Here is an 18,013-nt window from a genome sequence, read left to right on the forward strand (position 1 = left end):
TGTGTGTGATGTGATGTGATGTGATGTGATGTGATGTGATGTGATGTGATGTGATGTGATGTAGTCCCAATCTTATACTAAAATAAGACCAGGACTTATATTAATTTTTGCTCCAAAAGACACATTAGAACTGATGGTTCAGCTAGGTATTTTTTTTTAATTTATTGGGGTGACAATTGTTAATGAAATTACATAATTTCAGGTGTACAATTCTGTATTACATCATCTATAAATCCCATTGTGTGTTTACCACCCAGAGTCAGTTCTCCTTCCATCACCATATATTTGATCCCCCTTCAGCTAGGTCTTATTTTCGGGGAAACACAGTACTAGCAATAGACAATTGGGAATTTAAATTTTTTAAAACAGTATTATTTACAATGTTACCCAAAAATATTAAGTACTTAAAGATAAATTCAACAAAATATGTGCAACCTTGTATAAGAAAAATTATAAAACATGCTGAGAAATTAAATAAGACTGAAATAAATGGAGAAATATACAATATTCATAGATTGAAAGACTCAATAGTTATCAGTTCTACCCAAATTAATCTATAGATTCAAGGTAATCACAATAAAAATTCCAATAAACTATATAGAAACTGGTAAGCTGATTTTAAATCTTATATGGAAATACTAAGACTCTAGGCAAGCCAGAGAAATTTTGAAAGAGAAGAACAAGTTGGAGGCCTTACACAACCTGATTTCAAGACTTACTATAAAGCTACAGTAATTAAGATAGTGTGGTATTTGCATAAGGATCGATATATAATAAATCAACAGAAAAGAGAATCCAGAAATCCAGAAATCCAGAAAAGAGGACCCTATATATATAATCAACTGATTTTTAACAAAGGTTCCAGAGTATCCATGTGGAATAAAATGAATGTCAACCTCACCTTGTACCATACACAAAAATTAACCTAAAGTAGTTCATAGACTTAAATCTCAAAGCGAAAACTATGACAGTTCTAGAAGAAAACACAGGAGAAAATTCATGACCCTAGGGTAGCCAAAAATTGTTTAGACAATACACAAAAAGCATAATCCATAAAACAAAATATTGATAAATTAGACCTTATCAAAATTTTTTAACTTCTCTTCAAGAAGACTATCAAAAAAATAAAAAGGTAAAATTGAAGAACAGACAAATATATGAAAAGATATTCTGTGCTTGTGGATTGGAAAAATTAGTATTGTTAAAATGTTCATATTACCCAAAGCAATCTACAGATTCAATACAATCCCTATCAAAATTCCAATAGCATTTTTCAAAGAAATAAAAGAAAGGACCCTAAAATTTGTATGGAACCAGAGGACCGCAAATAGCCAGAACAATTCTTGAGAAAGAAGAACAAAGCTTGGAAGCATCAAACTTCCTGATTTCAAAGTATATTACAAAGCTATAGTAATCAAAAAAATATGGTACTGAAATAAAAATAGACACATAATCAATGGAACAGAATAGAGAGCACAGAAATGAACCCATGCATACATGGTCAATTAATTTACAACAAAGGAATCAAGGATATACAGCAGGAAAACTGGGCAGCCACATAGAAAAGAGTGAAACTGAATGACTATCTTACACCACACACAAAAATCAACTCAAAATGGAGTAAAGACTTGAACAGAAAATCTGAAACCATAAAACTCCTAGAAAGAAACATAGACAGTAGGTCCTTGATATTGGTCTTGGCAAGGATTTTGTGAATATGACACCAAAAGCAAAGGCAACAAAAGCAAAAATAAACAAGTGGGACTATACCAAACCAAAAAGGAAACCGTCAACAAAATGAAAAGGCAACCTACCAAATGAGATATAATATCTGCAAATCATATATCTGATAAGGGGTTAATATCCAAAATATATAAAGAACTCATCCAACTCAACAGAAAAAAAATCCAATTAAAAATGGGCAGATCTTAACAGACATTTTTTTTTCCAAAGAAGACATACAGATGGCTAACAGATACGTGAAAATGTGCTCAACATCCCTAATCATCAGGGAAATGCAAATCAAAACCACAATGAGATATTACTTAACACCTGTTAAAATGCTTATTGTCAAAAAAGATGAGATAAGTGTTGTCAAGGATGTGGAAAAAAAAGGGAATACTTGTGCACTGATGGTGATAATGTGATAATGTAGTGGCAACTAGCGCTCCAACCACAGGGTTGCCAGTTCAACGCCCACAAGGGATGGTGGGCTGCACTCCGGGAAACTAGCAACGGCAACTGGACCTGGAGCTGAGCTGCGCCCTCCACAACTAAGACTGAGAGGACAACAACTTGAAGCTGAAGAGCACCCTCCACAACTAAGATTGAAAGGACAACAACTTGACTTGGGGAAAAAAAAAGTCCTGGAAGTACACACTGTTCCCCAACAAAGTCCTGTTCCCCATCCCCCCCCCAAAAAAATAAATATATAAAATAAAACTAACCCAAAGGACCATTAACAAGTGAATGGATAAATAAATTGTAATATATCTAGAACACCACAATAAAATACTATTCGACGTAAAAAGGAATGAATTACTGATATAAGAATAATATGGATGAATCTCAAAAACATTACACTGAGCCGGGAAGCCAAACATAAGGGTCCATGCTGTGTGACCCTATACATATGAAAATCTAGAAAAGTTAAATCTGATGTACAGTGATAGTGAGCAGGTCAGAAGCTGCCTTGGGTGGCGGCCCAGGGATGGCCTGACTGGAAAGGGGCACAGGGAACTTTCTGGGGTCATGGAAATGTTTTATATCTTGACTTCCCAGTCAAGATAAATATATAAATCTGATTGTACAGGTATTTATACAAATTATACTCCAATAAAGTGATTTCAGAAGATAGATCTCTCTCTCAGAGGATGTATGTAACACACACACACACACACACACACACACACACACGGAACACAGGCAGTTATGCTACAACCTCCTACGGCTGTGCTGTCCAGGGACTGGGACTGCCAAATAAGTGTTCCCTGCACAAATGTAGCAGAAGATTCTTTTAATCACCAATCACCCTCCTATACATCAGCTGAAGAAATGAAGGTAAAACAGTAAAGCCTTTACACTTAATTAATTTCAACTAAGTGGTTCTACCATTAATAAATGATGCAAAACTACACTCAAGAGTCTCATCTCTCTCTTAAAAAGTATGCAAAACATTTCTGCCTCTCAAACTAAGTGTGCTGTTATCTTTCCACCCCCAGTCTATGAATCTAGTATTTTGAGTCACAACACTGCAACCAACTCCAAGAAGCTATCATTTTTTATTTAACATCCATTGGCTGTAGTCATAAAAAATTTACTCACTGTAATATGGTTGCATTCCTTCCATAGTCAGACTCTTCCGATATAATGCAATATTTTTAAGGACATTTTAACATTGAGGCATGTTAAAGAAACATACCATAAAACAATTCTAGAGATATATATCACTTAACTCTAACCAGCCAAAAAAATTAAACTGTGCAAAACCAGAGATGATATTCTCTCTACCCACCTCTCTATTAAATCCTGGTCTTAGGGAAAGATTAAGAAATGCATTCATGGTTAGCTGAGCATTGTCCCTTCTCTAAGATATGTTTTATTGGTGGGTGAAGAAGTAATTAATTGGTTCTAGCATCTCAGGGTGTTGAGGAAGTAGGGTGTCCCGGGGGTGAGCAGAGAGACCTCCCAGCCTGATATCATAACTGCAATGGTAAGTTCTAAATAAGACAAGCCCAGCCTATCCCACACCATTTAAAGTGAAAGGTTAGTCATAACCTTTCAAGTCATGCTGTGTTGGCAGCTTTCCCAAAGGCAGGTTTGCTGACACTACCAGGACCATTTCTGGCCATCTATGCGTCTATCAGCAGTCTGAGCACAGAGCTGAGAGGCAGTGGGCCAGGCTTCTGGCCGACCGGTATGGCTACAAGCACTGAACAGATCAGTTCTAGTGGTGAACAGCAAAATTGCCATTTGAGAATCTACTCTTCTGTCTAAACACCACCTACCAATACAACCTTATGATAGTTTAATGTTTTCCAATAGTGTCATTTTTGTCATGGCCTATAAACTTGTTTTCTCATCCCCGTATCAATCATGACATTCTCCTTACCTATGATGTCTTCCATATTCACATCCAAATCCCACTTTCTTCAGGAAGACTTCTCCTGACCTTGCAACTAAATTCTGATAATAGCACTCCAAACACCATGCCTGAAAACTACTTTAGTGTTTCCTTCAAATTCTGATCTCTAAATTCTATTTATTTATCCCATAATACTGATCATTGTCTATTGTTCAGTCTAATTTTCTATATATTCACCATATTATATCTAAGGGCTCTAGGTTTCTTGAGGGCAACTATTAAAGTCGTTCTCATTCATCTATTCAGTCAACTAGCCTTTAGTAAATGTTACACTTGATGGGCCTTGTGCCAGGTACGAGGAATACAAAAATAAAAACAAACATTCCTATTCTCCAAAGACTTAGATTCTACACTTTTTGTTTTTAGCCTATCTTAATTCTTTCGTACTTACACAGGGCCTAGTATAATATAAATATATAAGTAATCAAATATTTGCTAAATTAATTGAAGAACATCTTCAAATTTAAAAATACATAACAATGATATTTTGTAGTTCAGATAGATCCCTTTTCAAAGAAAAGCTATGTAGTTATATACTTATCACAACTAGCACATTTGTAAAACAAAATATGTGTTTGATTTGCTAACTGGAAGGAAAAATAACTGTAGAAATCATGGGCTTTACCCCTTTTACTCAATCTAAAGGTTAAAGATCACTAAACATCACTATACAGATTACAAAACATCACTATAAATGATTATATCATATTCCCAATCTCCACATCTCTATATTTAATAAGCCAAGGTAATGAAATTACTTTTGCTTACAAATAAGATCTGTATTTTAATTTCCAAAAAATTTCAGTGCAATGAGGTGTGTAATAAATTCTTAAGATCAATGATTATTATCTTCTCCACAGTTGTTCAGTGAAAATATATTTTTTAGTAATGAGATAAAACAATTTAACAGATAACATTTTTCCATTTCCAAAGAGTTAATCCTCAATTCATTCCTGGAAAAAAAAAAGGTAAATGATATTATAGACATTTTGCAGAAGTAGACAGTAAATTACTTTAAAGAATTTCTTAGGGACAGAAAGCCATAATGTCAGAATTATGACTACAATTCATTTTGAAATTTTAGCCAAAGCAGCTTGAGATTTCATTTCCCTTCAAAAGTATAAAATGTCAGTAAGGTTTATCTACATTAGCATGGTTTCATTACTCCTTATTCAAGCTACAATTCTTTAAAGACAAGAAGACTGTTTTAGTCCATTTCACCAATCACAAGAATTCTGCATACCTACTCAAACAATTTAGTGTTCAGGAGCCCACTAAGTGCAATGTATTTTCCCTGTAACCAACACTGTTAATAATAAATCAAGCTTCCATGCCCTGCTTCTACCAGGAGTGAAACTTTCTCATTTGTATCTTAGCAAAGCTAATAAAAAAAATGATCTCTAACAGTATTTTGCTCCATGAAAAACTATAAAAATAGAAGAATGAAACACTGAAAAGTACTCATGTTCTATAAATTCTACTTTATAGTGTAATGACATCAATGGAATGATTTAATGGACTTGCACTATGCAAAGCATTTGAATGGGTCTTGACAGAATTCTACCTACCACTTCAAGCATTAAAAAATAAAAATAAAAAGCCAGCAAAAAAAAAATCACAATAGGGCTATTTTAAGTTATTTCGAAGGACCACTCTGGGTGTATTCAGTAGTCATTCACTTAAAATAGACTGGATGTTCTACATTTCTATTAGCCAACTAGATTCATGATCTGCTAATACAGAATGAATGCCATAGCTGCCTGAGCTGCTGGTAAATGTAGGGAGATCTGGATACCTGTGCTACCTACATAGAGAGAAAATTATAGAACTGTTCATGCTAGCTCACATCTCACAATCTGCCTTTCACTAATGTTAAAACCTGGTATAATAATCTTGGAAAATTCCAGTTAAAAAACAACGAAGGCTTGACCAGGACTGGAGGATCCATTTCCGGGGTAGCTCACTCATATGCCTCATAAATTGATGCTAGCTGTTGGCAGGAGGCCTCAGTTCTTCCCCATATGGGGTTTTTAGTGGGCTGCTTGAGTGTCCACCCAATACAGCAACTGGCTTCACCCAGAGTGAGTGATCCAAGAACGGGCAAGGTGGAAGCCACAATGTCTTTTATGACCTAGCCTTAGAAGTCATGCTCCTTCGAATGCACAGTATCTTATTAGTTATGAAAGTCAGCCCTATTAAGTGTGGGAGGGAACTACAGAAGGGTATGAATAAATACTAGGAAGAAAGAGTAATTGCAGATAATCTTGGAGGCTGGCTACCAGACACAATTTTACCTACAGTGTGTTTAAAAGTGAATTTATTTTTACTAATTCTGCTTTGTATACATGAGGTCTGGCAATTATGTTTGTGAACTTGTTACAACAACGTTGCTAATCTTTTTTGATATCAGAAGGATTATTCATTATGAATTTGTAACAACTGGACAAACAGTTCACCAAGTTTACTATTTGGAAGTGCTGAAAAGGCTGCGTGAAAAAGTTAGACGATCTGAACTTTTCGCCAACAATTCATGGCTCTTGCATCACGACAATGCACCAGCTCCCACGGCACTGTCTGTGAGGGAGTTTTTAGCCAGTAAACAAATAACTGTATTGGAACACCCTCCCTACTCACCTGATCTGGCCCCCAATGATTTCTTTCTTTACCTGAAGATAAAGGAAATATTGAAAGGAAGATATTTTGATGACATTCAGGACATCAAGGGTAATACAATGAGCGCTCTGATGGTCAATCCAGAAAAAGTTCCAAAACTGCTTTGAAAGGTGGAGTAGGCGCTGGCATCAGTACATAGCTTCCCAAGAAGAGTACTTCAAAGGTGACCATAGTGCCATTCAGCACTGAGGTATATAGCACTTTTTCTAGGATGAGTTCGTGAACTTAATTGTCCAACCTCATATTGTGTTTCCTTTATCTATAGAGTCTTTCAACAAATCTAGAAAATTCTCAGCTGTTAACTCTCTAAATATTGTCCCTCCTATGTTTTCTAGTCTCACTTTCTGGGATTCTTATCAGACCTATATGAGACCTTCTTATTCCATTTCTCTTAATCTCTGTCATATATTTCATTTTTCTGCCTCTAGGCTTCATTCTGTGTTATTTAGTCAAATACATGTTCGAACTCAGTAATTCTCTCTTTAGCTATGTTAATTTGATGTTTAACCAAGTCGTTGAGGTTTTTATTCCAAAAATATTTTTCATTTCTAGACATTCTATTTGGTTCTTTTTCAAATTTTGTCATATTTAATAATCTTTTGTTGCTTGCTCATTTTTGTGACTCCATCTCATTTCTTTAAACATTATATGCATAGTTATTTAATATTCTATACCTGATCCTTCCAATATCTGAAGTCATTGGCGGTCTAAATCTGTTGTCTGTTTGGTCATCCAAATCCTTAACAAGGACTTGTTTCTTTGTGTAGTTGGTGATCTTTGATTGTGATCTTAATATCTGGTTGATCTTAATCTGAAAGAATCCTAGGGGGAAAATTCAGAATGTTTTCCTTCCAAGAAATTTGTATTTACTTCTGCCAGGAACCATGGGGCTCTACAGATCTCACCTTAGCTCTCTTTATGGCTTAAAGCTGGAATCTCATGTCCAGTTTTCTTACCTTGTCATCAGCCCAAGGTTTAGACTCCTAACTACTGTGCTGATATGGGCATTTACTTCCAGGATAAATTTCCATGTGTGTTTATCTTTTATTGTACCTGCTTTAGTTCAGTTTTCAGTTGGGAATTTGTTGTTGTCATTTTGTTTTGCTTTGCATTTGAGGGGTGTTGTAAGATTTCCCTTAATTTCTATGAGTCCAGCAATGTATTATCCAATGGTTTGCAGTGAAAGATTTCTTTAACCTAATTTGTCTCTTATTCTTTCAGAAAGAAAGCCCTCACATTCTTTACTTATCTACTCATCTTTTACCTGATAAATAATTCCAAAGAAACTATCATGGACTCATTTTTATATTTACCATAAGTAATTCATCATTTAGAGTTCGTTTGCATGGTAAAAAACCAAAAACCTTAGGGTGCTTTAATCATATTGCACCTCATTAATGTGGAACTCATAAGTGTGGACATTACCATGTAATGAGGATATAGCATGTCAGAAGTACTGCGAAGTCTGAATAATAGAATTTCCTGAAGAATTTCAATTTCTTTATTTCTAAGTGCATAGTGACCCTGAAAAAAGTTGTTATGTAGAAGGACTGCTCAAAATGAGCTAGTTAATCATTCCCCTCACAATCTTTACCCTATACACTTGCTTATTGAAATACTTTTCCCACAAAGGTCAATTGATATGTCCTAATCCAAAATATTCGTTAAAAATTCTTAGTTTGATTTAGACAAGTTTGTATAACCTTAATAAGTTCAAATATACCTAAAAACCTCAGTCTCCAATATATCCCAAAGTACTCCAGCTGCAATAACTTTAGTTTTTTGTTTGGTTTTAGATATTTTCATTTTTAAAATTCAATCTTTTTTTTTTTTTTATCAGAAACAAAACATCAACAGGACTTTATTTGTCACCATGAAAAGTCGGATTTTTAAACAGATTCTTGGACTGGGGGCTCATATCCGTCAGCTCGTTCAACTTTAGCACCTGTCTCATCCCCAGTAGCTTTTCCAGAGCTGCTACCTTCACCATGAAGCTCCATGAGTTTTCCCAATTCAAACTTGGGCTTCTTCAGCATTTTGACTTTTCTAACAAAGACATCATGGAGAGGATAAATAGATTGGCAAGCCTTTTCAATGTCTTTTCCAATGCTATCGGGAATCAATTTATTGACCACTTCTTTCAAGTCATTTGTCTGCACCTCTCGGGTCATGATTTCCATCATCTTCTTCCTGATTTGGCGGACCTGTTGATGCTGAGTATAAGAAGTCTTCCGAATCTGATTGTTGCGTTTTTTTGTAAAACCAACACAGAACAGACGAAGCAAATAACCATCGGTAGTCTTGACATCAACATGAGCTTCAATCATGGTCTGCCATTTTTTGACCATGGAGCACATTTTGTCACGGGTAAGATCCATGCCATGGAAATTCGTCAGGCAGTTTTTGCCCTGAACATCCTCAGTAATTAACTTGAATTTCCTAAATGCAACTTCATCGTTCTGCAGATGAGCTAGGCTCACTTCAAAAACACGACCCTTGAGACCATCAGATGCAATTTTGGTTCCTTGAGTTCTTGTGACTAGCGTTTTCCCAATATTTCTTATATTGAACATAGCCGGTGCTTTCACATCGTGCCAATCTTTCTTAGAAAATGGGTCAACCACTTTTTTCTTGGCTCCTTTCTTGCCGCCTTTCGTAAGGCGCTTGTTCTTACCGACCGTCATGGTGCTGCTCAGAGAGCCAAAAAGGCGGAAGTCCAACTCGCGCGAGAACTTAGGCGTACCTAAAATTCAATCTTTTAAAATATTATTACCTAAGACCCATAACACTCACCCTCTGCCCAATTATCAAGTCTGTTAATTCTGCCTCCCAAATTTGCCTATGACTTTCCATCCCAACTGCCATTGCCCCAGTCCAAGGCACTATTTGTCATTTCTTTCCTGGGTAAGCACAACAGCATTCTATTTCTCAACTTCTAGTCTTGCCTCTCTGTAGTCCATTATCCACACTATAGATAATCAAAGTGGTCCTTGTTCAGGACATATCTTAGTGTATTGCATAATGGATCATTCCCTCCTTCACTTCACTTCACGGGTATCACGTTCTCCAGTTTTTTCTCTTACCACATTGGCTGCCCCTCCTCAGGTTCCTTTGTTGATCTCCTACCTCTTCCCAAATCCTAAATGTTGAAGTGCCAGAGGGCTCAATCTTAAAACTTTCTCTCTTCTATATATACACTCTCTAAGGATCTCATCAAGTTTAATCATACCTTTAATTACCATCTATGTGCTAATGAATCCCAGATTTATAGAGCTACGACCTCTCCCATGGGCTGACACCTACTTGTCATCCCCACATAAATGTCAAAAAGGAATTTCAAATTTCACATCTAAAAAAACTCTTAGTTCTGTACTACTCCCCTCCACAAAATATCTATTTCTCTTTCCCCTTCCCATCTCAGAACTGGCATCAGCATTCATCCAGTTGCGTATGTCAAGGACCTAGCAGTCACTCTCTTTTTCTCTCACCACCCACATTCAATCCCTCAGCAAATCCTATTGTCTGTCTCTGTAAAATATTTCCAACTATTTTCACTACCTCAGCAGCCACCATCTTAGTCCAGCTCCATCATCATTTTGTTCCCCTACATTATGGCAACAGCTCCAATTAACTATGTGAACTATACCTTAATCCCCTTGCCTATGCTCTTATACTATTCTGCCTTTTCTCTACCATGAAGTATTAGCTTTGTAATTAACCACTTAGTAGTTGTCTGCCCTGTCAAAATTAGTATTCCTTGAAGGCATGTCTGAATTGAATATCATTATGTCTTTAATATCTAACACAATAGTTAGCACTTATGGGATTCTCGTGCTCGCTTCGGCAGCACATATACTTATGGGATTCTCAAATATTTATGGATTAAATATTTATTTAACATTCTCAAATATTAATATTTATTGCCAAAATGAATCATTAAAATGTATACTCACAAAAGGGTTAATTAGACATGTAGGTCACCTTTAAAATACTGAATAATCATAGTAATTAAGTACTTTTAAAAAATACATGTAATGAGATAAAAAAAAAACTGTAATGGAAAACAGAACTATATAGTAATTGGGGAAGAGAATAAGAAATATAGCCACCTTCATTCAAGCTAAAGAAAAATGGCTTCACAGAAGACATCCATAACAACAAACTACTTTGGAGCTATGCTTATGATGCTTTCAAGTTCTTCATTACAGATGCGTTGTAAAGATATACATATTTGAGCAAAATAAAAATTATTTTATGTTTATGGCATGTAAAGATGAATTTGAGAAACACTGCCATTAAGACTTAATAGTGCTGGCATGTCTGAAAAGGCAAGCTAAGGTTGATTCCAAGGATGATGTAAAAACGGACACTCAAGTCACTGCCAGGGTGAAGTACCATTGCTGGAGTGATACTGACAAAGAATGAGCAAGTACCTTCTCCTACTTCCTAACTCCCAATCTTTTTCTAATACCTTGCAATGGAAGAAGACAGTAGGTGGCAAAAAAAAAAGAAATGTAGTTTGCAGAGTCACATCCCCAGATTAGAGTACGAAAGGATAGGTTTGAAGCTAAGAAACAATAGCTGACCAACTAGCACACAAAACTGGGTGCCAAAGACTGCCAAAAGCCCAAGAGAAGGCTTGTCTTTTGACATTAAAGTCAATCACTTCATCAGAGGAAGGGTGGCTTTTCAAGTGTTTCAAGAAAAGACAGGAATCTATAGAAATATTTTAAAAGAATTATTTTGCTCAAGGGCCTTAAATGGCAAATGTATATTTGTCATTCTTACTAATGAAGACACTGTCAATGATGCTGTGACTTTGCTAAAGAGAAGAGCAAATAATAAAACGTACATGTAAAGCCTAAGTCTTGGAAATTTCTGGGATTCTTTGATTTAAGATAAACAATTCCTGGCAGAGCAAATATGGATTGAAGTGATTTGCTTTGCTATGATATACCTTTGTGAATCAAGGTGTTTAACAATTCTTATCATCAAAACCAAAAATTGATGCAAACAAAATATATGAATGGCCAATAAACACATGAAAAGATGCTCAACAGCATTAGGGAAATGTAAATCAAAACCACAATGAGGTACCACTTCACACCCACGAGGATGGCTATAATTTTTCAGAAAAGAAGAAAGTAAGAAGTGTTGGTGAGGTTGTGAAGAAATCGGAACCCTCCCAACTTGCTAGTAGGAACATAAAGGGATGCAACCACTGTGGAAAACAATTTGGCAGCTCCTCAAAAAGTTAAATGTAGAATTACCACAAGACCCAAGGTGATGTTGTAACATAATAGAAATATATATTTGGTCTTCATCCCCAATTCCTGGCACAGAGCTCCTAAAAACCCTAGGAACTTCCTAAGTCATAGCGAGGAGAAGAGCACCTTTTGTCATTCAAAGTAAGCCCCTTTCAACTACACCAGAATTTGTGCTACTGAGCCGGCTCTGGGAGGACGGGACTGGTTGCCAGAGGAACCAACCTTGTGATTAGAGGTTGGACATTCAGCCCTGCCCCCAACCTGTGGGGAGGGGAAGAGGGCTGGAGATCAAGTTCAATCACCAATGGCCAACGATTTAATCAATCGTGTCTAAATAATGATGCCTCTATAGAAAACCTTAACCAAAGGGCTTCAGAGAGCTTCTAGGCTGGTGAACATATCAAGGTGCGAGGGGGTTGGCTTGCCCCAGAGAGCATGGAAGTTCCACCCCCTTCCCACACCGCTTGCCCTGTGCATCTCTTCCATTTGGCTGTTCCTGAGTTGTATCCTTTATAATGAGTAAGTAAAGTGCGTTCCTGAGTTCTGTGAGCCGTTTCAGCAAATTATCAACCCAAGGAGGGGATTGTGAAAAACGCCAATTTACAGCCATTCAGCCAGAAACACGGGTGACAACCTAGTACTTGCAATTAGTCTTGTGGCTCTGAATCTTTAACCTGTGGAGTCTATGCTAACTCAGGGTAGGTAGGTAGGGTCAGAACTGAATTAAACTGTAGGACACCCAATTGCTGTCCACAGAGAACTGGAGAATTGCTTGGTGTGAAAAACCCAGACATCTGGTGTCAGAGGTGTTGTTAAGAGTGTGAATAAAGAAAGAAACAATAGTATTCTTCTTTCACCCAGCATTTCCACACCTACATAGACATATAAAGAAGTAGTCAAACAAATACATGTACATACAAGTTCATAGCAGCACTATTCACAACAGCCAAAAGGTGGAACTAACCCAAACGTCCATCAATGAATGCAGAGATAAATTATAATATATACATACAATGAAATAATGTTCAGCAACAAAAAGACAGGAAGTGTTGATAAATGCTACAAAGTAGATGAACATCAACAATATTATGCTAAGTGAAAGAGGCCACACACAAATGTCACACATTGTATGGTTCTACCTATGAAATATCTAGAACAGGTAAATCCATAGAGACAGAATGCAGACTGGTAGTTGACAGGAACTGAGGGGAGGGAGAAGTGGGACTTCCTTTTGGGGTGATGACAACTCTTTGGAACAACTAGATAGAAATGGTAGATGCACAATATTTCAAATGTACCAAATCCCATTAAATAGTTCATTTTAAAATAGTTAATTTTAATAATGTTAATTTTGCCTCTGTTTTCAAGTGTTAAATTTTTTAAACAAATATTTTTTTAAAAAAACCTAAGGTTGAAATCAAATTAGTGTCAAAGAACTTACAAAATGCCACATCAATGAGTACTCCACAATTTTAATGGTCTATTCAGGCTTAATTGTTTTATTTGTCCAATTTGGTTTTACTTCCATTTTTAAGGAAGTAACTGTTAATTTTTTAATTTTTACATTAAATGACATTAACATAATGCCTCATAAACAACTGCTATATTTTTGTCAGATTGTTTTCTGTACTTTTTCTACCCCAACACTCTAAACATCTAAACAATGCTACACAATGTATGAAGAATAGTGGTTCACTTTAGCAGTGATTCTCAAACAGCTAATCACACCTACCTAATAAGGCATATCAGAATACCTCAAAGAAAATAAGAGAACATGTATATACATTTCGAAGTATCCCAGATCATTCTGATTGCTCCCTCCCCATACTTATCTCACCTTGCCAATCTTCTGCTCATGCTACCCCTGCCACCAATCTTCAGAACCACTGGTCTATGATATATACGTATCTATACACACACACACACACACACACACACACACACACACTCGTGTGTGTGTGTGTGTTCCAATGCAAAAAAAAATTAAAGTAGAAACAAATGTGTTTCTGTACAATTTGGGTGGAAAGGTACAGGAAGGGAAGAGATCAATAGCCTTCATCAGACTCTCAAAGAGGAATAAGATCCCCCTACCAAAAATGAAGATCTATGTTATATTCAATGAGGCTCATCCATACATAATACAGTACTCTAGGCTGACAACTTAATAATCCATAGGAGAGAACAACTATTACTTCAGCTGGGAATACAAGAGAAACAATACACCTGTGTGATACATGGCTATGTTCTGTCATCCAAAAAAGAAAATTATGAGCAATTTTAATGTGCCAAAGTTTCCATACAAAATTAAATTGCTCCAAAATTTACCAAAAAGGACACATTATGATACCTGGCAAGAGGTATTATTAAAGAATTAATAAGATACGTTGCTTGGAGTTGTTAGTCCAAAAGTGCTATAACACCATCAAAAGGGATTCCTCGATTGCACATTTTGATACTCTTAAAACACGCTTATGAATTCACCTAATCCATCTTTCAAAGAATGTGGTTCTGATCCAAGACTTCCAAATGAAAAGCAGCTATAATAGAATCTGTACATCCCAGCCATGTTCTGGAAATGCCATAAAAATATAAACATATAGTTTTACCAACTGCTTACTAATTTCAACTTTAGTTTTGAGATTGTATCTCTCAAATCATGACTGAGAATAACTGATTCAGTGTTTAAAAAGTACATTTACTATTAAGGATGGAAAAAATTAAGAAGTCCTGAAATCATTTTAAAAGGAGATGACAAAATTTCTCCTGCTATATAATGAAATGATTGATTAATATTTTTGGATTTTCCTTTACTAGCGAATTTCTCTCCCTATACCTCACCTGCCATGGCTCCAGTCAAGTGGGGGTGGACAAATACTAATTCAGAAAAGAAACGGCTATGAAATAAAGGATCTTTCAAGCATTAGGAGGAAAGAGAAAGCCCATCTCTTCCATTCCTAGCATATAAAAAGGGAAAAATCAAAAGTAGTGGGAGGCTTTTGCCTAGCTCTCCACATAAAACCCTGAGAGAAGAACGTCATGCAAGATGGTCCTGGGGTAATATGGTCTGGAAGGAGAAACAACAAAGTCTTAGCAGAGGAAGGTAGCAAATAAATGAGCTTGAGGCAATACTCCTGGATCCCCATGGCTTACATACAGAGAAAGTATCCAGAGGTTCCATAAGCTGTGGAAATGTCACTCCCAAAAGACATAAAAGCCATCTAAGCAGTCAAATCAATTGAGAAGCTACCCACCACAGATACCAGTGAAGACCAATGACCGGCACACAAGTGATCTCCACCAGTGTCACAAAATCACCTTAGGATGACCTCCACTGCACATAAACATAGGACGGTCCCGCACATAAACAGCATGTTGAGGGCCTGCTGGGAAAAGAGGGAAGGGGAATATCTGAAAGGCTGAATACATACCTCAGAGAAACTGAATTACCTAAGGAAACAGACGTTAACTGGCAAGTTTAAGCTAATACCCTGCCCCTCTCTTTGCCTACCACTACCCGCGTGGGTAAGATACTTGCAAGAAAGATTAGAGCCATCACAAAAAAACAAAGAAGCTATATTTTCATTCAGAATTTGAACATAGGATGAGAAATTTTCAACCTTGCTGAACTAAGTTTATTAATTTAGCTTTCATTCTCCTTTTTTCATTTCATTTTCCTTTGTTTCTATTTCATAAAAACAAATCAAGATTCAAAATGTTATCATAAATAGCCTCATACATGACACTACATCCACGAAACAAGACAGAAGTTTAAAAAAAACAAAAAGGAAAAGTTCTTAGAAATAGACATAAGAGCAGAAACAAAAAACTCATTGAAAAGATTGGAAGGTAAAACAGAAAATATCCTACAAAACAGACCAAAAATACAAAATCATACACATATAAAAGATAAGAAAATTTGAGAGTCAGTCTAGGAGGTAAAAGATATCTAAAAAATAGAAGTGTCAGAAAGAGAATAATTTTTTAAAAAGTAAAGGGGTATAAATCCACAAAAAACCAGCATTTATGACATGAGTTTCCATACTGAGAGAGATCATCAAAAACCCAATGCAATACTCTTAAAATAAAACACATCATTAAGAAATTTCCTAACACTATGAATGAAAAGAAAGCACTTTAAAATTTCCATACAAGGGGTGGCCAGATGTCTCAGTTGGTTAGAGCGCGGTGCTCTTAACAACAAGGATGCCGGTTCAATCCCCACATGGGACACGGTGAGCTGCGCCCTCCACAACTAGATTGAAACAACTACTTCACTTGGAGCCGATGGGTCCTGGAAAAACACACTTAAAATAAATAAAAGTTTAAAAACAACAGACCAAAAAGACAAAATCATAGACGCATGAAAAGACAAGAAAACTTGAGAGTCACTTATCCTTGTATGAAAAAAATTGGTTTCATACAAGGATAAAGATTCAGAATGGCTGCAGATTAAGAAAGCCTGAAAGAAGGGCAACTCAAGCAGAACACAATCAAAATCTGAAGGAACATTATTTCTGACCTAGTCTTCTATAACCAGTCAAAATATCAAGTGTAAGGCAGAGGAAAAAGGTGTGGGGAAAAATACACCACCAAGGGGCCGGCCAGGTGACTCAGGCAGTTAGAGCTCCGTGCTCCTAACTCCGAAGGCTGCTGGTTCGATTCCCACATGGGCCAGTGGGCTCTCAACCACAAGGTTGCCAGTTCAACTCCTGGAGTCCCGCAAGGGATGGGGGGCTCCGCCCCCTGCAACTAAGTTTGAACACGGCTCTTTGAGCTGAGCTACTGTTGAGCTCCCAGATGGCTCAGTTGGTTGGAGCGTGTCCTCTCAACCACAAGGTTGCCAGTTCGACTCCCGCAATGGATGGCGGGCAGTGCCCCCTGCAACTAGCAACAGCAACTGGACCTGGAGCTGAGCTTCGCCCTCCACAACTAAGAGTGAAAGGACAACTTGACTTGGAAAAAAGTCCTGGAAGCACACACTGTTCCCCAATAAAGTCCTGTTCCCCTTCCCCAATACAAAAAAAAAAAAATACACCACCAAAATCAGGGAATGAATGAAGAAGAAATGGAATCAGGAACGAGAATTCAACATAAGCTATAGGTAAAGGGAATTTTCAAACTGATGAGGAAGGGATGTATCAAGATGACAATCGTGCAAACGAGGAAAGAGCAACCAGTCCTAACTGAAACTAGTCAGAAGAGATGTCCTCAAGAAGATGAAATTAACTGAACACTCAGTGTGTTTTAAATGCAATGAGAAGAGATTTAGAGAATTAGAGGATACTTTTGGAATGAATTAGTGATAAATACATAGAAAAACATTAGGGGACAATTATTATTAACTCAAGAGAAAACAAAGTTTGCCAAAAAAGGAAAAGTAATCATAGTGTACCAAATGATTCAGCTGCAAAATGCCTTTTCAGAGTAATACTAATATATACAATCAATTCTAATCTATACGAATTTATGATATAATTGTACTGGGAGAATGGAAGCACAGAAAGTGTGCATGTGTGCCACAAAGGAATAAAAGTTAAGTCCTCATCTTTGTATTATCATTCCTTTATTGTTTGTTTCTTTTTAACTTTAATTAAATACTTGATTCAGTTCAACAATGACTAAGAACCTATTATGAGCCAGGCACGGATTAACTACTAGGGATACTATGAGAAAGAAGTCCCTGCAATATATATAATCTTGTATACCAATTTTACCATAATAAAAAAAAGTCACTGTCTACTGCCCTGCCCTCATTGGCTTGGGGACACAGACACGCAAACAGATAAATATTTTAATTAATATCTGTTTTTCCTGATGATTAAAAATATTTTCTCAGTATTTAAACCTTCTAAATTTTAGAAAATGAGAAGAGTGCTTTTTTCCTACCAGAAATGATTTACTTTATCCTGCAGATGATAGAGAAGTACTA

General features: G+C 36.5%; 2 protein-coding genes across 3 annotated transcripts in view; both read right to left on the bottom strand.

Annotated features, from left to right (window-relative positions):
• TTC28 (tetratricopeptide repeat domain 28) overlaps positions 1-18,013 on the bottom strand; it is a 617,832-nt gene that overhangs the window by 521,865 nt on the left and 77,954 nt on the right. The window lies entirely within an intron of this gene.
• Positions 8,663-12,866, bottom strand: LOC308492480 (small ribosomal subunit protein eS1-like). Its single transcript, XM_081037571.1, has one exon. The coding sequence runs from the start codon at positions 9,499-9,501 to the stop codon at positions 8,707-8,709; it is 795 nt and encodes a 264-aa protein (XP_080893697.1). The 5' UTR covers positions 9,502-12,866; the 3' UTR covers positions 8,663-8,706.

This window comes from Rhinolophus hipposideros, assembly GCF_964194185.1.
Source record: "Rhinolophus hipposideros genome assembly, chromosome: 24".
Lineage (NCBI taxonomy): Eukaryota > Metazoa > Chordata > Mammalia > Chiroptera > Rhinolophidae > Rhinolophus > Rhinolophus hipposideros.

Coding starts and splice junctions, on each gene's coding strand:
- LOC308492480 (XM_081037571.1), bottom strand. CDS start 9,501: ATGACGGTCGGTAAGAACAAGCGCCTTACGAAAGGCGGCAAGAAAGGA.